The following is a 24,016-nucleotide window of genomic DNA, read 5'->3' on the forward strand; positions in this document are numbered from 1 at the left end:
GCTCCAGCAGGGGTGTGGGAGCGGAATAGTTGTGTCAATTCCAGAGCTGCATCGAGCTCTCCCGGACTGCTTGTTCACAGCAGGGCTGCCAGGCCCATCATCCACTTTGCACTTAAGTAAACACTGTGCCGTTATATCTTTCGGAGGGGATTCCATTTCACCACGATGATAAATGAGCAGCATACCAGGCCACAAGTGGGCAAGAGCTCCTCCAGGCTCAGCCTTTGAACCGCACAGAGATTATGTTGAGGCAAAAGCCGAAGGAGGTCTTCTCGGCTCCTTCTAAAATTTCTCCCCCCAGCGAGTGAGAGATAAGCAGCTTGTTTCTGCTGCGGCATCTCAGCAGTGGGCCGCGTGACCCTCCAGAACCGAGAGCTTCCTGGCAAAAGAAGGGCCTTTGTCTGAGTGGGGCCTCAAATTGCTAAGATGCTCTGTTACGAGACTGACTCTGTCGGAACAATTACCTTAGGAGAGCACTCCCTTGCCCTTTGCCTTTGCAACAGATAAGAGTGGACAGATAAAAGATTTTCTCCCTCTCCCGTGGACTAGAACTCATGGATGTCCAATGAAGCTAAATGTTGGATGATTCAGGACAGATAAAAGCAAGTTCTTCTCTTCTTCTTCTTCTTCTTCTTCTTCTTCTTCTTCTTCTTCTTCTTCTTCTTCTTCTTCTTCTTCTTCTTCTTCTTCTTCTTCTTCTTCTTCTTCTTCCTAAAAAACAACCCTCAAAGCTGTTTACAAAAAAAGATAAAATTATCACTAAGAAACAATTAACAATAATGTAAGACTTCCAAAAAGTTAAATAATGATGGCCAAAAAACAGATGACAACTCGTATCGCCTTTCTAAACATCCGGGCGGGTTTGTTTAAATAACTGTTTTTAGCAGGTGCCGAAAAGAGTACAGTGAAAGCTCCTGCCCGATATCAACAGGCAGGGAGTTCCAAAGTGTAGCAGTCGCCACACTAAAAAATAAAAGAGCTCTTACAAATGTGGAATAGGTATTATGTGGCACCTCTAACCTTGCCAGTTCCACTGACTGAAGTGGTCAAGTGGGCCCATACGGGGTAAGGTGATCTCGTAGGTGAAATATTGTTCTATATGCTGTGAAGGGGAGTTGTCAGTGGTGCTGCTTGCAGCCCTTCCTTGCTGGCACCTTGGCATCATCATCAAATGGAAAGCCCCTGGAACCTGCAGCTGAGATGAGCCCCAGCAGAAGCAAAGAGTTTTGCTTTTACCAAGATCAGGAATCGACCTCACCCCATGTTCTCTCTTTTTGGGGACCCAGAGGCCAGCCCCTTGTTATGGGAAGTTTGTGCCACCCAAAGCCATGATCTCAAGGCGCAAAGGGCCCTGCAGAGTAGTTAAGTAATATAAACATGGCAAATAAGTAGGAAAGAACAAGCAGTCATACCCAGGTATATTTAGCAAGGCTAGTGATAAAAAATTGAGTGGTGGAGAATTAACAGTTGCCAGAAAAATATTGTACATACAACACCAGGCTGTCTGTCTCTCTGCCCACTCTTGTCTTCCCAAAGAAACCCACCCAGAGCTCAGCTGAAAGTCCAGCATATCCCCCACCACAGTGACAAATGGTGCGGATTATCTTCTCTCTCCCATGTTTAATATAAATCCCAACTTTCGCCAGCTTCCCTGGCAAGCCAAGTTTAACTTGCTCGTGTGTAGCCCCCCCAATAATAATTTACTAGCCTTCTGCCTCCATAGCAACCTAGAGAATGTATATACCTTGCTTGTTAATGTTTACATTAAAATGACTCTTTGCTCTGAAGAAATCCCAGTTTATACATTCAGAAGTGTGAGGCATCCTTTGCCCTTCATTCTTTCATGGTCTTTCTCTAGAATGCTGCAGAAGTGACTGTATTTGTGAAATCAAAAGAACAAGAAAACATAATGTTGCTATTGTGGGTTTGGGTTTTTTTTTTAAAAAAAGAGTCTCCTTTGAGGTACTAGAAACTCCAAATTTATATAAGCAGCTACCCCAGATTAATCACTCTGATGGTATTTATACACAGAATAATATATTGCAGCCTGAGATCTCTGCACTCATTTGGAGAAGCAGGGTAGATGGGTGGGGAGGCATTCAAGGGAAGGAAGGTGGGGGCAGGGGAGAGAGAACAGGGTTCAAAAGAACCCAAAGCTTTGTTGTGATATAGGTTTGACTTCCCATGGTGTGCGTAGGTGCTTATTGCCTCCTGTATTGGATGGAAATAATGCAAATGCATGTCCACCTGGTTGCCAGAGGCAACTCTGGGATGAGTGCACATGCATGACATCAAGAACCCAATGCAAAAACGTGGTGGCTCCCAGAGAACACTGGAAATCATAAAAACAACATAAAATCCTGCTGGATTAAGCCAATGGCCCATCTAGTCCTAGTCCTGGATCCTGTTCTCACAGTGGCCAATCAAATGCCTGTGGGAAACCTGCAAGCAGGATTTGAGCACAATAGCAATACTCTCACCTCTTGTGGTTTCTGGCAACCGGTATTCAGAAGCTTGCTGCCTCCAGCTGTAAGAGGCAGAGAGCATAGCCATTGTGGTTGGTGGCCACCGATAGCCCCCTCCTCCATGAATTTGTCTAGTCCTCTTTTAAAGTCGTCCATGTTAGCGGCTGTCACTGCAGGTATGCCTTCCCAGTATCTGCCAGGCAGGCACAGCCAAGGTGAGTGGGGAGAGGAAGAGGAGGGGTGAAGGGGGAAAAGGTCAAAGCTTTCCATTTCGCCTTGGCAGCCTCTGCTTTGTCAAAAAGCAGCAGGGGCAAAACTCCGAACTGAAATCCATTCATTTGGCTGGGAAATGTTCATTTCCTCCATGGAAATGATTTCACAACTCTTTTGGGGGCTGTGAAAGGAAAGCACAGATTAAGACATGTGGCATGATGAGGCCATGGCACTCTGCCTCAGTGGTGTGCAACACGCAGGGGAGAAAGAGGACTCTGCCCAGAGAGAACTTGTAAACTGACTGAGAGGGTGCAGCACCCACACGACAGGGTAGGAAGGAAATTAGTAGAAGCAGATAGAGAGCACAGGTGGAAAAGGACACCAAACATCAAAGGAGAACACCGCTCATGAAGCAAAGGGGACTTCTTGGTTCTTCGGATCTCTTTCAATACCTGCCCCTCATCATTAGTTTCGCTTCCATCCCATTGTGTGTGTGCTTCTGCCCTGGAACAAGTTGCTGTATCTTGTTGTTTCTTATGCGTTAAAAGAGCACAGGAGTCATCTTACATGTCCTGCTCTTTGTAGTCTCTTTGCCAGTTTGGCCACCGCTTGAGCTGCATTCCTGAAGCTAACTTTTTCTGCTCTTGCAGAGCCTGGACATCAGATTCCTGGGAAGATCCCAAGTTTCTCCGCCCTCCTTCCCTTAAACAACACACAAAGTGTGTTTTTCTACGGAAAAGGAGAGCGAGCGTAGGGTGAAGAGAGCAAGTATTACTCAACTATTTAGTCTGAGAGTTCAGAAATCAAAAGAGCCCTTTGACAGATGGATATCGCCTTTAATAGAAACCACACCGAGGCTGGGAGAGGCCTTCTGTCTAAGCCTCTAGTCTGAGAGCTTAAATAATTAGTTGCAATTTGAATCTTTAAAAATCCCACTGGGGGAGTGAGCGCTTTGCGCACAGATAAATCTATCACGATAAAAGGAAGGGGTTGGGAGACAGACTCCAAAGAAGAATGAAAATTGCAGCTCTTACATTTTGCTACTGAGCTCCCACTAATTGAAACCAACTTCAGACCAGAGAGGGTGCTCACTGGTGAGATCGGAGGCTGTTGCTTGTAGTGGTAGAACACACAACAGGCATGCAGAAGATCCTGGGTTCAATTCCTAACATTGCCAGGTAGGGTTTGAAGAGGCAACAGTCCAGAGACCCTGGAGAGTGGCTGCTAGTCATTGTGTGGACCAAGAGGCAGAGGGTGGTCACACCAGACCCTCAGGGCTCTCCCCAGGCCACACCCATTTTTGCTTGGCTGGAATGTGTCCCTGAACCAGCAAGTTTTGTTAAATTTCCTTTCCTTTTTAAAAAAACCACTTTATTGAAAGAATATTTTATAAACAAACAACAAAACAAAACAATGCAGTAACAGCACCAAAAAATAAACAAACAAACAAACAAAAATCACATATTCTTTTGACTTCCATTCATCCCACTATGTTTTCTAGGCTTCATTTTCGATTTCACACTTTGTATTATCACTTCTTAATTTTAATTATCTTAAATGTTCCTTAATGTTCCATATTATCCTGCAAGGTTCAGTCTAAATTCCTCAAAGCGTTTAAGTTTTTACAATGTGTCTGTAAATATTCTTTAAAGACATTCCATTCTTTATTTAATCTCTGTTTTGAATCATCTCTTAAACTTCCAGTCATTTTGGCTAGTTCTATATACAGTATTCTATCATCTTCACCTGCCAGTCTATTTTGGTGGGTATCACTTCTCCTTTCCAATTATTTGCTATCAAAATTCTAGCCGCCGTTGTTGCATACATGAAAATTCTTCTAGAATTTTTCGGGATTTCATTGTACATGATTTCCAACAGGAAGGTTTCTGGTTTTTTGGAATTAACATTTAAAGATTTTTTTTAAGTTAATTATATATAATGTCTCAGAATACTAACTTTCAGTTCTACCACATATGTAGCATTGTACCTTCTGACCTCCAGCAAACATTCGTTTTTAAAAAAATATATATAATACATTTTGGCTAATTTAGCTGGGGTCAGGTACCATTGGTAAAACATTTTCATCAGATTTTCTTTCAGATTATAACATGCGGTGAATTTTATGCCTACCTTCCAGTCTTTCCCACACATCCATTTGGATATTATAGCCGAAGTCCTGGGTCCATCGAACCATAACTGATTTGTTAAATTTTCATCCCACATGTTTCTCTAAGGAGCTCATGGTGGCGTACATGGTTCTTCCCCTTCTCATTAAATCCCAACAACCCTGTGAGGTAGGTTAGGCTGGGAGGCAATGACTGGCCCAAAGTCACCCAGTGTGCCTCATGGACACGTAGGGATTTGTAACCTAGTCTACCAGGTCCTAGTCTGATACTCTAACCACTACATCACACTGATCTATTAGTGCAAACCAGACCCCACACCTGCTTGTCTTCTTTCTTACATCCAGTCCAGCAGATGCCACTGCCATTCATGTCTCAGTGTTGCTATTGCAGAACTGAGTAGGGAAGAGGAGGAGGAGGAGTCTCTGTGTCTCACAGCTTTGGCTCCACCTCCTGTTGGTCTCTCTGCCCTCCACTCTACCAGCCATTCAATAGAGTCCTCAACTGGGATGCTTGCTTGGATGGAAAAGTGTGTGTGTGTGCGTGTGCGTTTATAGAAACTTGCATGGCTGGAATCTAACCTACTACACTTGGCCAGTGGTCAAGGATGGTGGAGTTGCAGTTCCATCATCACCTGGAGATCAAAGTCTGAGGAGTGTTATGTTTTTAGCAAATACCATGAGCACCACTTCTCTCCTCTAATGTGAAAATGTTTGGCATCAGCCATGACCCTGTACCTGGCATCAAAGAGGGTGGGGAGAGTGCAATTCCAGGAAGCAGGCAATTATGAGCAGATTGGATGCTTTCAGCAGTGGCTCAAAGGAATGCTGTGATGCTCCTAAGACCACTGCGGACCTACAGAAACGAATTATAACCCTCCCCATTCTAAAGGCTCCGCAATTAGTGAGGTCTACCTCCACATTCTAAATTCGCCTTTAACAGCAAAAACGGAAGGGGAGCGGTGGTGGTGGTGGAGATGCAGCCTCTTATCTCATCCGGTCTGTGCTGGTGAGCATGGCTATTCCAAAATACGTTGGCCTGACTCTGCATAGAAGTCCACGGTGATCTTAAGGGGGCACAGAGGAACTATGGCTTGCATCACGTTTGTTTCCCGGCCTTCGGCTTAGAATGATGGAAAGCGGAGCGAATCTGCTTTGGGAGCTTCAGGGCAGAGTCAGGACCCCCTGGCTCTTCTCCCCATAAACGTTCTCATCACCCCCACCTATCCCGCCGCGACAATTGCCCACGGTGGCTGCAGGGGCTTATGGGAATTGGAGTCCAATCGCATTTTCCCTCCCGCCCCTTCCTCAAGCGCTACCCACGTGCTAGGCAGGGAGGAAGCCCATTGGACGGACGAACCGGGGGACTTACTCCTGAGTGGACAGAGGCGTGGAACGCCACGCTGCCTTCATGCTTCACCGACGTCATCCAACAAGCGCCAGGAGCGGGAGTTTGTGTGTGGTGAGGGGAGTCGTACCAAACCTTTCGCCGTGACGTCACGGCCAGCTTCGGAGCGGTGCTGGAGAAAGGCAGCGAACTGATAAACTCAGCTTGTGCCCGAGTCACCGGCGGCGGAAGTGCGTCACCGCATTTCCCGGAAGTTGCTGCGGAGTCTCTTCCGGCCGTCTGAACGTGGCCTGAGCCGCAGTAGGAACCGCCGCGATGGTGAAGCCGGGATTCAAAGGCCGCGCCAGCATCAACCCCTCGCGGGCCAGCACCAACCCCGGTGAGTGGGGTGGGGTGGGCGGGCAACGGAATGGAGGGAAGGTCGCGAGGCGGTAGTGGCCCCTCCGGGCTGGATCCTGCGCTCTCCCTACGGGGTGCTGAGCCTCGGCACTGGTCCGCAGCAAAGCTGCAGGCGGAGGCCTTCCCCGGGACACCTGCAGCGCGAGAGCTTTTCTCTTTTTAGCTGCCAGTGAGCAGGTGAGGCTGCACTTGGAAGAATGCCTCATGATGCATATGGGGGCAAAAAAAGAGGTATTAATTTCTCCTGAACTGGAGGAAAGTGACAGGATCGTAGTGACTAGCACGATGAGGATGTCGACGCAGTGTGTTGCGGGTGTGCAAAAGGTAAATTCCATGATCGTTAGAAAAGGAATTGGAAATACTGTAAAGCCGCCAATGTCATAATGCCATTATGCACATCTATGGTGCTACTTCACATTGAATACTGTGAGCTGTTCTGGTTGCTTCACCTCGGAAAGGATATTGTAGAACTGGAAAAGGTTCAGAGAAAGGGCAACCAAAATGATCAAGAGGATGAAGCAGTTCCCCAAGAGGAAAGGTTGCAGTATTTGGGACTTTAGGAAAGGTAAGTTAGAGGTGACATGATAGAAGTTAATAAAAGTATACATGGGCCTGGAGAAAGTGGATAGAGAAAAGGTTTTATTCCTGTCTGATAACACTAGTGCTTGTGGACATCCAAAGAAGCTGAGTGTTGGATAACTCAGGACACATAAAATGAAGTATTTGTTAAAGCACAGAGTTAAACTTGGGAACTCACACTCGCAGGAGGCAGTAATGGCCTCCAACTTGGATGGCTTTCTAAAAGGATTAGACAAATTCACGAAGAAGAGGGCTACCAATGACTACTAGCCAATATGGCTATGCTGTGCCTCCACAGTTGGAGGCAGCAATTCTTCTGAATGCCAGTTGCTAGTATTCCACAGGAAGGGAGGTGCTCTTGTGCTTGAATCTTGCTTTTGGGTTTTGCATAGGCACCTGTATGGTTGGTTGCTGTGAGAACAGGATTCTGTACTAGCTGGAACCCTTTTGGCCTGATCCAGCAAGCTATTCTTATGGATCTTGACATAGCTGTTCAGGCACTGTCTGAGCATTGCACTACAAGGTTTTATAGTATGGCCTTAACCAACCTGGTACTCTCAAGAGGTTTGGACTACAACTCCTATCCGCCTCAGCTAGCTGAGGTGGGTGGGAGTTATAGCCTCAAACATCTGGAAGGCACCAGGTGGGTGAAGTAGTACATTGAAAAACTCTGTAGAGCCACTTAGGTCCATGGTGACAGAAGATGGTAGCATAGATGTCACAGGGGAAAAATGTTTTTCTTTTAACAGTTCCTTTTCTTCATTTTTGGTTACTTCTGTCCACGTAAGCTGACACAGGTTCCTTCATTTGTACAATTCTTCCCTTACACTAGAACTGACTGATGCTTCTTTTAATTTTTGGTCACAGTTTAGTCACCATGTCTTTCATTTTCTCTCTCCCCCATCCCCATCATGTTAGATCGGCCAAATGGCGCTGGAGGCCACAACATGCGGGACCGGGCAACCATCCGGCGCCTCAACATGTACAGGCAGAAGGAACGCAGGTGAGGCTGGGTGTGTGTGTATGCCATGAACCGCAATAAACACAGTACTGCCTGGAGGGTTTCCTAGTCAGGGCGTTGAGGTTCCTGAAATGACAAATTCATGGAGAGGACCATAATGGCTATGCTCTGCTTCCACAGCTGGAGGCAGCAATACTTCTGAATACTAGTTGCACAGGAGGGGAGAGTGCTCTTGTGCTCTGGTCCTGCTCAGGGATTTCCCATTTGTGGCATCTGTTCGGTCACTGTGAAACTAGGGTGCTGGACAGATGCCATTGACCTGATCCAGCAGGCTCTTCATATGTTCTTGTGTAAAATGGCATTTAAAGAGGACTTTTCCTGAGACCAGCAAATGTTTCACAATCATGTTTCATGAGGAAGCTTGATGTAGAAATTCAGTAAAAGGAAAGGGATTCATTTATTAGTTGGTTCAGTTTACATCTTACACTTCATCAGTTCCATTGATCTTAGAGCAGGTAAAATATTAATATTCATATTAATTTATACCCCAGCCACATTTTAACACGCTATAAAGCAGTGCTATTTTAACAAGATAAAAGTAGAACAAATATAATGCAGTGGTAAGATTGCAGCAGAGCAGCACTAGAAGCTAGTGAAGGTTTTGCTCAGCAATCCCCTCTTACCAAAAGCCTGATTGAAAAAATGATTTTTTAGAGTTTTGCGTTACATCTTCAAAGCAAATTCCATGGACATTTCTGGGAAAGAAAGGAAAAAAAACTTGTTGGCAGCCACAGGAGGGAACAGTTTGGATTGGGTCTATGCAGGAAGAAGGAAGTTCTAACCCTTTGCCCCTGTACAGCGGCCTAGATCCAAATCACCTTCTCTTGCCAGCTGATATAACATGCATAAGGGAAAAAGTACAATCTTAAGAGCTTAAGGCCTTAAGTCTTTTTCTCCATGGTTGATAGAAACTCTGGGTTGGGATAGAATTTTGATCAGGGCTGTGACATAGGGCAGAGAGTTAGGTTAGGTTGCTTCCTGCCTTTGGCAGCATGACCCGAATCCAAATTCTCTCTTCCACGGGGTTGCTTTTTGTAATATAAGAATATTGCAATATCCTGCCATACCATGTATGGTTTGCTCATACCATGTGAGGCTGTTCATTAGGTCTTGTTGGTTACAAAGTATAAAAGCACAAAGCAAATGATGAAACAAAAATAAATAAATATTTACAACCAAGTCCTTCCCTGATTTTGAGAGAACAATAGTGGCCACTCCAAAACAAGCTTCCCTTACTGCCACCTATGGAAGCAAAAAGCCTGCCATTCCTCCAGTTTTCTCCCTGTGATTTTTCAGTTTTGCCTCCTATGAAAGCCATGCTGTCCTGGAAGAAGCAGTGCTGGTTATGCAAATAAATAAAAGCAAGCAACTGCATGTGCACATCAAGTTGTGATTCTTGGAGTCTGAATTCAATCCAATAAGCTAAAGCACAATTTGTTGGTGGACTGCCTCATTCCTGCTGGGATTCTCTCTCTCTCTCTCTCTCTCTCTCTCTCTCTCTCTCTCTCTCTCTGTGTGTGTGTGTGTGTTTGTTTTAAAAGGCTGCTCTAGGTAGATCCTTGTGCCCTCTTAAGCAAGAGCACATACATACTCAGGATAAAAGATTATAGATTTGTTTAAACTTTTAACAAGGAAAATATTCAGCATACGGACTCTCCCTGTAAGTTTACAACACCCAGCAGTGCATCACAGGGAGCTGTTGTTGCAGGAGGTTGGACTAGATGACTTTTTTTTTTACTTTCCAGCTATGTTTCTATGATTCCGTGAAAAGAAGTTGTCTGCCCAACTGTTAGTCTGTTAGTTTTTTTTATTTACTGGTAAATCCTGTAAGTAATAAATCTACTTCTTGTATAACTTGCTGAATAGCTGGAGACCCCCAATCTGTTTCTTCTCTTCTTAAAGTAAAAATGAAAAGTGGCCCATTAGCATTAATAGTTATTCCCAGACTTTGCTTTAATTAGCATCCTTCTTATGTCAAAGCAAGAGATTAGTAAGCAGAAGTGGTTGTGATGCTCTCTCCTTCAAGCTAGTTACTGTAGTATGTGTGTTTCTTTGGTCAGGTATTCACTGCTGGAAGGGCACTTCCCCCACCCCACTTAGTTGAGACACAACTTTTGCTACCCCACCTTTCCTCAATGCCATTTTTGCCTGCTCTTCCCTCAAGATCATGTTCTCATGCTTTTCTGCTTCTGAGCTGAGCTTGAGAGCAACTAACCTATTGTTGCCCATCCCAACACCTCAGCACTTGGCAGGAAAGGGTTTTGTGCTGACTCAGCACTTCAGAAGAGGCCACATGACATGCAGGTCTTTCCCCCATCACTGAGCCCGGGGAGGCACTGCTTTTGAAAGTCCTTCTTTCTCTGTAATCTGATTCAGATACAGGTTCTGGATAAGCAGGGCTCAAGACCCTCTTGCCATCCCCTCTGCTCCCTCACCTGTTTCCCCGACATATGGGATTGGCTGGCAAGCATCACGTCGGTGCTGCCGAGGAGAGTCACAGCCGCTTTGTCGGAAACCTAGATCTGGGTGAAGCTGCCCTTCCCTCAGCTGCGAGGCTGAAGTCACTGTTGCCTCCTGTTTTCCTCAAACTTGGCGCCTGCTTCCGTACTGTCTGTAAACAAGTCGATTTCATGCCCCGTTGTGCAGCCGGCATGTGCTCTGTACCCCTGAGCAGGTGCTAAATGGAAACAGCCTTGCTGTGTCTCCCCAAACATCTCCGCCTGTGAAAGGGGGCCAAGGGTAAAATGTGGAACCTCTTAGTGATGTGTTTTTCAGAGGCTCTGCTCCATTGCTTGGCGCGGCCTGTGGAAAAGTGTCAGCCTTGGGTAACAGGCATTCTTGCCCCCGCCTCGGTAACCCCCTGCCCTCCTGCCTGACATGCAGCCAAGGAGCCCTTATTGCTTCCAGTTGTTCACCTGGAGCCGTACAATCAGCTCCCTTCTGCTCCGTCTTGTGTTTCACTTGAGCGTTTGCCCTTTCCTTCAAGCCAAGGAGCAGGGGTGGGATGGAGGGACCATCTTATTACTCCCCTGGGAGCCCTTATAGGTACGGTTTTGTTTCTGTCAAGTACATTTTCTGCAGTCTTCCAATTCCAAGCACGCTTTACAATCTTAGCTGTGTTTGCCCTCTTAATACATCGGAATCTGCGAGTCGGCTGAGTGGTCCATCTAGCTCCTTATTGCCCACACTAATTGGCACCAGCTGATTGGAGTTCTTCCAGGGAAGGAATCTGGGACCTTTGGCATGCAAAGTGTGTCCTCTGCTCCTGAGCCTTTGGCTCCTTGAGGACTGCCACTGCTGTTTTCAATTCAGAGTTGGGGAAACGGAAGCTGGAAGGGACTAGCTTCCCTCAGACAGGATCAAGCACAGGCCAGCTCTCCAGTGGCTGTTCTTTGTCTGCAGGAACAATCGTGGGAAAGTGATCCGGCCACTGCAGTTCCAGTCCACGGTGGCACCCGGCACGGTGGCAAGAGTGGAGCCCAACATCAAATGGTTTGGTGAGGCTGTTTTTGGCTGTGCTGTGGCGCAGTTTTTATTAGGATTTCTTCCTTGGGTGAAAGGCAGATGTGCAGGGACCCTGGTCAAAGAGCTGGGTTTGGATAAAGGCCACCTTGCACCTGCTCCTAAAGAACTGCTTATTTCATCAAGCCCAAGGTGTGGGAGGCACCATATTGGGCCTGGGGTGCCCCAATTTATAGTTCTCTCAATGCAGGAAACACGAGGGTGATCAAGCAGTCGTCCCTCCAGAAGTTCCAAGAGGAGATGGAGACGGTGATGAAGGACCCCTACAGAGTCGTCATGAAGCAAAGCAAGCTGCCACTCTCTCTCCTCCATGACCGAATTAAGCCTCATGTAAGTCTTCCTCTTACCACCTTGTGGTGGGGACTCTTCTGTCCCCACAGCATCCAGGGCCCCAATTTTGTTCTTTTGTTGGGTGTGGTTGTATGCATGCTGGACTCTGGGGAAGACTTCTGGGTTGCATTTCCCACCCATTCGCAGAGAAAAGCATATTCCAGTAGGCGTAAGAGCAGTAATTGTAGTAGGTGCCATTAAAGGCCTAGTGAAGGTGTGCAAATTGACTTCCGACATGCCCAGAAAAGGGGGGGCAGCCTTTGTTAGGCTTTGTTACCTGAGTGTCCATGTCCCTCCTCATCTTAGTCCATTCATGTAAACGGTGTGTCATCTTGTGATTCGCACCTGCTGAATTGCTTGTCTCTGTAAACCCCCCTCTAGACCTTTCTCCCTTCCTGCAAAACTCCCCAGTGCCTGTGGGCTGCTTCCGAGTGAGTAGGAGCCTTCCTTTGGTTGCAAGCCTGATTGGCTGGAGGAGGGCCCTGTAGAATATGATTACATTTGCAACTTATAGATGTAAATTGAGCTGCAGCATGGCTGCTATCTTTTTGCCAGGATGTGCCCAACATGCAAGGGCTCAGTAAACTTAGTGTGTGTGTGCTTGGTGTTTGTGTGCGTTTCTAGGTCCCATCTATTCCAGCACTGTGTTCTTATACTGGCCGCCTAGTTGCCCAAAGAGGAAAGCTGCAGGTGGGATCTGAGCACAAGAACCCTCTCCCCTCCTGTGGCTTCTTGCAACTGGCATTTAGAAGCATTGCTGCCTTGAACCGTGGAGGCAGAGCATAGCCATCATGGCTAGTAGCCACCAAGAGCCCTCTCCTCCATGCATTTGTCTAATCTTTTAAAGCCCTCCAAGTTGGAGGCCTTTGCTGCCCTCTGTTGCGTGCCAGGTGTGTTCATGTGGAACATGTATGCGGTCTGTGGTGTTTCTCTGGTAGCCAGATGTGGCTACGGTGCCAATTCCCAACTCCGGGCCATTGCCCAGGCCTGGCACTGAAGAGGAGGCCGTTTGGCTCTGTCCTCTGGCTTCTTAGGTCCGCCCCACAGCCTGTGCCTTTCATCTCAAGCCCAACATTCCCTCTGCTCTGGCCCACGAGCAGGGCTCTTTCTTCTACGCATACTAAGCTCTCGCCGGACAATTTTGTTTTCTCACGAGTTTCCATGTGTCTCCAATAAAAGGAAAACATCCTAAATTAAGAAAAGGGTTCTCTGTAACTTGAGTGCACATCACTTAAATGAGCAAGCCTTGCTCTCTGTAGGAGACTCGCTTCCAGGAAAAGGGCTGGCCCTTGCAGCTGGACTTTCAAAGAACAAAGCAAAATGGGAGGCAGATTCTCCCTGACAAATCTGGGCCCTGGCATGATCTGGAGCCCTCTTCGATGGAACCGAGCAGAGAGAGCCGTGGGATTTGCACCCTTGTAGCTTTAATTGCGTTGGACTGAGAGAATGGTAATTTTAATAAGAGAAATGGAGCAGGTCTTTGTGGCAAGCTCCAGGGCTGTGGCTCAGGTCTGCTGGGCTGCTGCTCTCAGAAAAAACCCCAAACAACAACAGAACAGGGGCAGTATGTTGTCCACATTAGTTTAACTTGGTAGTCTTGTTCTGAGCCAGGGCAAATGGGGTGTGACTTCTCCCTCCCCCTTGCCTTTCAGAATTCCAAAGTCCACATTCTCGACACAGAAACGTTTGAAACTACATTTGGTCCCAAAGCACAAAGGAAGCGGCCCAACCTCTCGGCGAGTGATGTGCAGTCCCTGGTGGAAAATGCCACAGCTGGAGCCAGCAGCTATGACCAAGACAAGGACAGGGATCGGGTGACAGAAGATACTGGAGTGAGGTGAGCCCCTCCTAGGGAAGGGGTTCCCTCTCCCTTCTCTTTTTTCTTTCTCTCCTCCCCTCCCCTCATGGGCCCTGTTTTGCTGAGTTAGCAAGACAGGAAATGGAGCTTTTAACCCCGATTCAAAGGCAGGGCTAACTGGTTTTTTTCCTGTCCAATGGACTGGGCTGGATCGCTCCGTCAGAACAGGCTAGCTAATTCACTAGCTGAGAGCCTGTGTGGTTTAGTGGTTACAGCATCAGACTAAGACCTGAGAGACCAGGGTTCAGATCCCCATCCATCTTACTGGGTGTCCTTGCGCCAGTCACAGCCTCTCAGCCTAACCTACCTCACAGGCTTGTTATGACACCTTCAACTGCTTCTTTGCAGGGAGGAGGCGCGAGAGGAGATCTACAAGAAGGGGCAGTCCAAGCGCATCTGGGGAGAACTGTACAAGGTAGGTGCTGTGGAAGTGTGGGAAGGAGGGCAGTTCCCATCTCTCGGGCAGGACGTGACCCAATAGCTCCCTTCACTTGCTCTCCATCCATTTGCTTCTGGGAAGGGCCTTGCAGAGGTAATCCCTGCTGTGATGCTTCCTTCAGGCTTATACAGGGGAGGCGTGATGGCAATTGGCCCTGAACTGCCAGTGTGGCGTAGTGGTTTCAATCTAGGGCCCAGGAGGTAAAGGTAAAGGGACCCCTGACCATTAGGTCCAGTCGTGACCGACTCTGGGGTTGCGCGCTCATCTCGCATTATTGGCCGAGGGAGCCGGCGTATAGCTTCCAGGTCATGTGGCCAGCATGACAAAGCCGCTTCTGGCAAACCAGAGCAGCACATGGAAACGCCGTTTACCTTCCCGCTGTAGCGGTTCCTATTTATCTACTTGCATTTTGACATGCTTTCAAACTGCTAGGTTGGCAGGAGCTGGGACCAAGCAACGGGAGCTCACCCCGTCACAGGGATTCGAACCGCTGACCTTCTGATCAGCAAGCCCTAGGCTCACAGCACCACCTGGGTCCCTAAGGGCCCGAGAGACCAGAGCTCAAATCCCTACTTGGCCGTGAATGCTGGACTTGCAAAAGTCAGCAGTCTGAATGAGTTCCCCTTCCGTGTTCTTTCCTGTTTTGAAGAGCATGAGGGCTGCCGGAGGTAGCTAGACTGCGGGGCCTGTTGGTGGCCTGAGCCAGTCTGTGGCCGTGGGTCTGGGCTGATAGGGCTGTGTAATAAATAAGTGTTAAAACATGGCAGGCAATAGGCTTCCCAGGGGGGCACCTCAGCTGAACCTATACTTTACAGATAATTTGCAGGCAGTGTTTCACTCTTTCAGCTCCACTGGTATCTTTCCACTTAGAGCTTAGCTAATTATGCAGAGCCTGCTATAACAATTCAGGAGCAACACTCAAGACAACCAAAGATCCAGCATAAACAAATAACTGGGAAGGCTTCTTTCTTCACTCATACTCACCCCCACCATGAAAAAAAAGGGGGGGGAGAGTTTTTAATTTTTATTTTCTGGTGGTGTTTATGTTGTTGGTTCCCCCTAAATAGCTTTCCTCCATATTAAAAAGGATGGGGTTTGTTTTTTTTAATTTTTTTTTTAAAAGGAGACTATCTTTTTGCTTGCTTGCCCTCCCTCCCTCCCTCTGTTAACAAAAACGGGAGAGATTGGTGGGATGGGGGCTTTTGAGAGAGCCCTGCATGAGGGGGAATGAAAGGGATAATATTTATCTGGCTGCCTTATGCTGAAATGGGAGGTTGGGTACTATGTGGGAATGATGGAGGAGGGTGTTTTTCAATAAGCGGTGCAAGCAAATTCAACAGGGCTTACTCCCAGGAAAGTGGAAATAAGCTTAGTTGAACTCTGTGGGGTTTGTGCATGCATAGATTCCACTTAGACCTTTGAGTGGGGAAGTGCATGCAACTTGACTAGTAAGATCACTTAGACTACTCTTAAATTAGTTGAAAATAGATTGAATATATTCATATCATATGGAAGTTGACTTAATATTTTTATTAAATCTACTACTTCCTTACATTTTAAGGCCCTCTGCTGTTGCAGGGAACCACAGCCCACCCTCCGCCACTGCATGGAGGTATGGTGGGACCCTCTGCTGCTGAAGGGAGGCCCAGCAAGGCCCTCCACCACTGCAGGTGTATATTGTGATATGTCGAGATATTGTGAAGTTTAGCTGGTGATATATCATGATGTTGAAAACCAGACATTGCCTAGCCCTAGTCGCTGAGATTCTGTGGAAAGTTTCCTTCTAGTCTGATGTGTGTCCCTTGCCCTCTCTGTTGCCTTCCAGGTCATTGATTCATCAGATGTTGTTGTGCAAGTGCTGGATGCCAGAGACCCCTTGGGAACCCGCTCCCCACACGTGGAGACTTACCTGAAGAAGGAGAAGCCCTGGAAGCACCTACTTTTTGTCTTGAACAAGTGTGACCTTGTGCCCACATGGGCCACGGTGAGTCTCATGAAGGAGGGGCGCTTGCTGGCAGAGCCAGGAAAGAAGGCTGCCCTTTGATGGCTTCCTGCCAAATTCCCCTGAAAATGGCCCTGCCAACCCCCGGAAGCTGCTAGGTCTGAAATAGTTCCTTGGAGTGGAGTGAAGGGTTAAGCCACAGCTCCCCTGGGTGGGGGTTCCTTGGCAAGGAAACCAATTTTGGAAGTGGGATTTGAATTTTGGAAGTGGGATTTGGACTTTTCCAAAATGCTAGACCTGCAGAGCAGGCTTTTCATGTCTGGGAGTCTTTAGCTATGATCCCTGCGTAGCAGGGCTGCTGGACTAGGTGACCCTTTGGGTCCCTTCCAACTCTACACTTCCATGATTCTGTGATTCTAAGAGCAGCTGTGCCTCATGAGGTGGGATGCTAATTGGAACACTCTTCCCTTCTAGAAACGCTGGGTGGCTATTCTCTCCCAGGAGTACCCAACTTTGGCCTTTCACGCCAGCCTCACAAACCCCTTCGGAAAGGGGGCCTTCATTCAGCTCTTGAGACAGTTTGGAAAGGTAAGGCACATCTTTGTTTCAGAGGTGCATTGCAGTGCCGCACGGTTGTTGGACTAAGGGGACTAGGCTAGTCTTCTAAATGTTCCCCTGGTGCCTCCTTCCCAAAGCCCAGGCAGCTTTTGCCTGGCTTAGGGAGGCAGGTGTGAGGCTCCGATGGGTCCAAGATCCATCTTGCCATCTTCCCAAAGCCCATCCGGTTTTTGAAAGTAGGCTGGAGGGTTCCAGCATCCTGTCAGAGCCCTGGTACTTCTTTTGCAAAGCCCGGGAATCTTCTCACTGGCTTAGGGAGGGAGGCATGATGCTCACGTGCATGACATCAGGACGTCACAATGTCACATGCATGACATTGCCGCCCCCCCCCCATCTCCCTTGCAAGCTGGCGCCTCTGGTCCTAACTGTTCCCCTATGAAAAATTTCACCGCACGCCACTGGTGCATTGTCGGTGAAGAGCCTTGCATTTTTTTCAGGGGGGGAGGGGTTGCTGAGATGCAGTCCTTGGCAGGAGATACAGTTTCAAAAATCCCTGTGGGGTCTGGGGGTGGTGGTGGTGGGGACTTGGTTCCTGCTGTGCTAGGAAGTCTGATTTCCTGGGAGCGTCCTCCGTCTCCCCAGGAGGAAGCCATCAAGTTTCACATGAGAGATGCCAGCAGGTACCATCTTCCACTGTTGGGGACTGCACTGCATGGGTATGGCGGCTGCTGGTGGTGGGGCAAGTAGATTACTTGAACGGCTAGGCTAGCAGATGACTGTAGGTGTTTATGTGTGCCCATTGTCATTGAGAACCTCTTCCCCTCGGGCCGAAAGCCCAGAAGCCTCTGTTCTTGCACACTTGCACTGGAGCATGCTTATTTTCTGCTACTCCAGAGGGTAGACCTGAATCAGTGAATTCAAACGAACAAGGAAGGAGGTTCCAGTGAAACATGAGGAAGAACTTTCTGATGGTAAGAGTTGCTTGGCAGAGGAACAGGAAGTGCTGGACTCCTCTTCCTTGGAGGTTTTTGAACAGAGGTTGGGTTCATTAGCTGTGTTTCCTGCATTGCAGGGATTGAACTAGATGACCCTTGGGGTCCCTTCCCTTCCAACTCTATAGCAGCCCCTTCTCTCAGTGACTAGGCAAGCAGTGATGCCCCAAAGAACCTGATGTGCTGCTTCTCTGTTGGAAGAGAACGGCGGCGGCAGCAAAGGAGGTGGCACCCGTTTGGCCTCTCGCCTTGCTCTTCTCCAGAGTAAACTGGGGAAGGGGCATAGCTCAGCATTACAGCATCTGCCTTGTTTGCAGAAGGTCACTGGCAGCTCCAGGAAAGGCTGGGGGATGCTTCTTCTCTGAAACCCTGGAGAGCCATTGCAGCCACTTAGTGTAGAGTATGCTGATTCTGTTCAGGGTGGTTTCCGTTGTTCTTTGGTGAAGTTAAGGATTGCTGTGTCCTCTAAGAGAAAGAGGGCTACCGATGGCTACTAGCCACAATGGATAAGCTCTGCCCCTACAATTAGAGGCAGCAGTGGTTCTGAATACTGGTTGCTAGAAACCACAGGAGGGAAGAGCACTCTTGTCCTCAAATCCTGCTTGCAGGTTTCCCTTGGGGCCATCTGGTTGAAAACAGGATGCTGGACTAGATGGGCCAGTGGCTTGATCATGCAGCAGCTGTCCCCAGAAAACCAGCGCCCCTCTCCAGGTCGGATGTCTCCTGTTTGAGGAGGCCCAGTGGATGTTATGCCCACACACATGTCCTTCTCTCCCAACAGCTGCATGTGGACAAGAAGCAGATCAGTGTGGGTTTCATTGGCTACCCCAATGTGGGAAAGAGCTCTGTGATCAACACACTCCGTTCCAAGAAGGTCTGCAATGTGGCTCCCATTGCTGGTGAGACCAAGGTAAGTGGCCTTCTTCACCATCCCCAAATAGTGGGGGTGGGGGCTCGTGTTTAATCTCCAGTAGGCAAAGGCAAGGGCGAGTTGCTAAAGGTGGCTCTCCCCTTCCTCCTTCAATCAATACCTACTATCATCGAGGAGGAAATGCTGGCTCTTAATCTCCAGGGAACAACCCCTGAAGGTGTTTGCTTCTCCTTCCCCCAGCAGTGCTGAGGTGGGAGAGGGAGAGTGCGTTAATTAATCTCTGCTGAGCAGCCCCGGTTCAAAGTAGCTGCTGCTACGTTCATTTTCAAGTAAATAAGGAGGGCCAAGTTGATGCCATTCTTTCCTCCCACAGGTGTGGCAGTACATCACCTTGATGCGCCGCATCTTCCTCATTGACTGCCCAGGTGTGGTGTACCCCTCCGGTGACACAGAGACGGACATTGTGCTGAAGGGAGTGGTGAGTAGTGGAAGGGACAAGCGTTGAAAGGAGCAGGTGCTTCTCTCCCAGCCCAGCCCTGGTCTATTATTTATGTCACTGAATTTATATCCCACCTATTTCTCTAAAGAGCTAAAGGTGGCGTATATATGGCTTTCACTCTCCTCATTTAATTCCTACAACAACCCTGTGAGAGGCAGTGACTGGCCACCAAGGTCACCCAAGGTCCTAGTCTAACACTAACCACTACACTACTCTGACTCTCCATATTTGTTGTCTACCATATTTCATTATCAAAAAGGTGCTGAAAATCAGGATGCTTGAACTGTCTTTGCAGAGGCTTCCTGGCTCTTTAACATCTGGTGGAGGGGACACACAGGCCCATCAGAACCCCTGCCTTTGCTCATTGGAGCCACCCGGCATCGTTCTCACTGCTGCAGCTGTGCCCCAACCCAAATGCCGTGGTAATGAGCTTCTTCTCATCTCCAGGTTCAAGTGGAAAAAATCAAGTGCCCGGAAGACCACATCGCTGCCGTGCTAGAAAGGGCCAAGCCGGAATACGTCAGCAAGACGTACAAAGTGGACTTCTGGGAGAATGCAGAGGACTTCCTCGAGAAGCTGGCCTTTCAGATGGGGAAGCTGCTCAAGGTGAAGGAGGAGAGCCTGCCTTTCCTTCCTGGGGATTGTGGGTGGAGGGTTATACGGCCAGGCTGTCATGGAGGAAGTCACTTTCCTGGGCCAGCTAGCTGCTGAACTGCAATTTGATTGGGGAAACCCTGTAGCTCAGTGGCAAAGCATCTGTCTTGGAAGAAGAAGGTCCCAGGTTCAATCCCCAATGGAATCTCCCAAGTAGGCATGGGAAAAATGTCCTCTCTCAAATCCCAGAGAGCCGTTGCTAGTCAATGTAGACAGTACTGAGCTAGTTAGAATAAATATAAGGCACCCTCCTAGGTTCCTTGTAGGCGTATACTTGGGAAGCGATGCCAATAATAGGAAAGTGTTTCATCAGAGGAAGAATGAGAAGAGCAGGCAGGCACTCTTTGGTGACTTCTCTCGTTCCAGGAATCCATCCATCCAAGTGACAGGTGATGGCTACATGGGGAAAGGTATGCTTGTGGGGTTCTAGAGAAAATGGGGTTGCAATCTATCCCCCATAAGTATCCCCACCTTGCTGTAGCCAGAACCTGCCTCTTGCGATCTCAATAATGAGACTCCACCTTTCCTTTTAGAGAGTTTGAGCAGAGAGGCCCCTTTTTCACAAATGTCTTAAGCTTTGTGGGTCTGAAAGAACTGTCCCACTGCCATTTCAGGGAGGAGAGCCTGATGTGAGCACAGTGAGCAAAATGGTGCTGAATGACTGGCAGAGAGGCCGAATTCCTTTCTTTGTGAAGCCCCCAAATATGGAGCAGGGCCCCCAGGTAAGAGCTGCATGTTTAAGGTGGGTGAGGAAAGGTGCCATCTGATTTCTCAGTCCCAGAGCGGTCGCACCCGGAATTCTTCTTTGGAAAACAGAAAAGATGGGATATAAATCCTCAAAAAAAATACATTGATTTTGAACAATATGTAACGTAAACTAGTGAGCAATATCTAAGCAAGTGGAGCAGAATTGATTTCCCGGTCCTCATTTGGATGGCAAGCAATTCTTGGACTAATAAAGCATCAGAAAACAGGGTGATCTTACTGGCCAAGTGATTTTACTCAAAGGGGGGGGGGGCAAAACGTTCCCATTTGCCCTCAAGGTAAAAAGGACAGGACAAATGAAAATAAGACAGCACTTAAGACCAGGCTAGTCCCACTGATTCAGTGTTTTTTTTGGGGGGGGGAGGGGTCCTACATCAAACAACTTCCACTTCTAAAATCACAGTTGAAGGTGATGCTTTCTTTAATTCTAACAGAAGTCATTGCTGTTTTGTTTACTAGTTCTTTGCTGCAAACCAAAACCATGAAGACAATAAGACCTCCCCCACCCCACCCCCCAAAATAAAATAAATTCAGGTGATTTTTGCAAATATAAAGGGATGGTTTCTAAAAGGAGATCTGGGTCAAGCCAAATTCTCTAATCTGGAATCCCTGGCTCTTAATCCTAGAGACCGGGGGTGGGGGAAGCACTTGGTAGTGTTTAATGTGGAAGGAAAATCAAAGAGCATCTCTAATCTGCATTCTGATCACTTTTTGAAGCTGGACCCTGCTGAGGTGCAATTATAGACCCAGTAGTGTGAAGTAAGATGTTCTGGAGTGGAACTGACACATTGGCATGTGAGTGTTGGTAATTGTGGCTCCCAGAGATGCTTCCTTCCCTTCATCTTCCAGCCCACAGGTGCTGCTTTGGAAGTGCCCGCAGCTCCCAGTCTGAGCGAGAGCCCTGGGGAGAGCCTTGTTGCGACGGAGACAGCTGCAGCAGAGCCCAGGGGTGAGGAGGGCCCCCCGCAGGCAACGAAATGGCCCTTGTCCCATGTGCGGCAGAACTTTGGGAAGCTCCACGTGGCCCCTCAGTTCTTGAAGGAGGACCTGATCCCCGTGGATGTGCTTGATGTTGACGGGACGGACAGTGATCCAGAGGAGGAGGTGGAGGAGGAAGATGAGGAGGAAGGGCATTTCAAGCTCGGCAAGACAGATAACAGGCCCTCTGGCAAGGAAAGCGCCAGGCAGGACCCAAAGGCAGTGCTGAAGTCCCTGGATGAGAAGATTGCAAAGTACAAGAAATTCTTGGACAAGGCCAAGGCCAAGAGGTTCTCGGCAATAAGGTAGTGGCTTTTGCGCTGTCCCTGGAAGTGGATTGAGCTTGATAGTTACATGGGTGTAAAAGTCCAAAAAGTGGAGGCTAAGCTTCTGTCCAGTCATTAAATTGCCTTTCCTACCCAGCAGCAGCTGAGGCAGTCCAGCTGGCCACAACATGCCATGAGCAGAGATTAGATGACTTGGCCGAGCCACATACTGCAGAGGAAGGCTTGTGCTGTCCCAGGCATTGCTTGGCCCCCCCTATCCCCAGCCTTGATTTTGGGAGGTGGTTTTGCTCCATCAGCGAGTACTCTTCTGGGGACAAAATTGCATTTGCGACAAGGCTAGTGTGCTTTTGTGCCACAACCTTCAGTGCATCTCTCTCCCAGAGTATGAGACATGTGCGACTCCTGCAGAGGTGGATGGTATTGCTAAATTGTGACTGCTTAGATGGCAAGGTCTGTGTGTGTCTGTGTCAGAATGTCAGCTGTGTGCAGGTTTTTGCAAGAGCCTAAATGCCCACCTCCTTGCCTTGCAGAATCCCCAAAGGACTGAGTGAAAAAGTCTTTGCAAAATCACAGTTGGATTCTGGTGCAGTTGCAAGTGATGAAGCTGCAGGTAGGTTGGCTCTGTTAGCACTGGGAGGTCTCCATCTGAGAGCTCACCCACAAGAGGCCCGTCCTGCCTGTAATCCCATGGTGGGAGGGGATGGCCTGCTCCCGGCTGTGCTCCTTCTTCCACTACGCAATCCTGAGTGTCTGGGAAACACACTGGAAGCTCTATATCAAGGGAGGTGTCAATTATTAATAATAATATTTATTAAATTTATATAGTGCCCTTCTTCCAAGGATCACAGGGCACTTTACAGTAACAATACCCACCCACTCCCATTTAATAAGGCCATAAATTGTTTCTTTAGTCAAAGGCGTGGGAGAAGAGGAATGTTTTCACCAGACGACTAAAGATATATAATGAAGGCTCTAGGAGAGTCTCCCTGGGAAGAGCATTCCTCGGATGGGAAGCCACAGCAGAAAAGGTCCATTCTCGTGTTGCCACCCTCTGGACCTCTTATATTCTGTGGACTGGGCTGTCCTCAGCATAAGCAGTTGCAGGAAGACCTTACGTCTTTGGGCAACCACTAGCCCCTCATCAGTGCTTGGCAGTTTGAAAAAGCTCCAGCCATTGGCCCAAGCAGAACCACAAGTTTCTGGAGCTTTTTGCCTCACACGTTCTTGAAATGCTGCTTTTAGGGAGCCCGAGGAAAGCTGAGAAAAGAGGACGGCCAGAGGATGGTGAACAGGACCAGGGTGCCTCTCCTGAGAAGGTTTGCAAGAAACAGAGTTCCAAAGAGGTAGGTGCCAACAGCATCTTTCTGTAGCTCCCCCAGTTTCAGGGCAAAGTTCAAAGGGGGGGGGCTTTTGCAGCTTATGCACAAAAATCTGTACAGCATGTTACATGGAAGGGAAAATATTCACTGCCCACCATTTGTTCCTTTTAAATAACAAGTTTCTAGTTCTCTTTAACAAGAATTTGCCCATTCATTTGCACATGGCAAAATGGCATAGGCTGTGACAGCAGTGGTGATGCTTTCATTTGGCTGACTAAAGTGGGGAGGGGTCAAGGAATGTTCCCTCTTCCACAGTCACACTGTGCAAAGAGGTTCTCCTATGTCCCCACTGCGTCTGATGGGTGAGCAGGGAAGAAGAGATTGTCCAATTAAAAACAAATTGCTAAAGAGGGTAGCACAAACTTTTTTTGCTTCTTTCACAGAGGAGAAGAGCAGAGCGGCAGCAGCACTCAAAGAAAGTCGGCGTCCGATACTATGACACACATAATGTCAAAAACAAAAACAGGAACAAGAAGAAACCCAACTCAGCAGGGCAGAAATCAAAAACTAAGAGAAATAAACACAAGTAATAGTTTTGTGATCTAGACGCCTTTGTCCAGTTTTCTGACTGAAAATAGGGCTTCAGCTTTAGCCCACATAAGTTGCATTTATGCGGTATTCCTGTGCTCTCAAACTATAGGTTGTCCAATGTTAAGGGATATGTTTCCTGTGTGTTTTTACCAGATGGAGAAAATTTTATATAGAACCTTGAACTTGCAGATGCTCCTGTAATTGGAGCTACAAATGATTGATGGAGCACATACCTGCATGTAAATAAACAAACCTGCCATAAAA

The 24,016-nt window shown here is 48.0% G+C and overlaps 1 protein-coding gene across 1 annotated transcript; it reads left to right on the plus strand.

Moving 5' to 3' along the window:
* Positions 1-6,414: 6,414 nt before the first annotated feature.
* On the plus strand, positions 6,415-23,766 carry GNL2 (G protein nucleolar 2). Its single transcript, XM_035117175.3, has 16 exons — positions 6,415-6,527; positions 8,045-8,129; positions 11,550-11,644; positions 11,860-11,999; positions 13,652-13,836; positions 14,206-14,272; positions 16,122-16,280; positions 16,713-16,826; positions 18,570-18,698; positions 19,033-19,137; positions 19,606-19,764; positions 20,427-20,534; positions 21,427-21,860; positions 22,373-22,452; positions 23,085-23,185; positions 23,605-23,766. Exons 1-16 carry the CDS (start codon positions 6,464-6,466, stop codon positions 23,749-23,751), a joined length of 2,172 nt encoding a protein of 723 aa, XP_034973066.1. The 5' UTR covers positions 6,415-6,463; the 3' UTR covers positions 23,752-23,766.
* The last annotated feature ends 250 nt before the right edge of the window (positions 23,767-24,016 follow it).

The sequence above is a fragment of the Zootoca vivipara genome, chromosome 6, assembly GCF_965207765.1.
Source record: "Zootoca vivipara chromosome 6, rZooViv2.hap1.1, whole genome shotgun sequence".
NCBI lineage: Eukaryota > Metazoa > Chordata > Lepidosauria > Squamata > Lacertidae > Zootoca > Zootoca vivipara.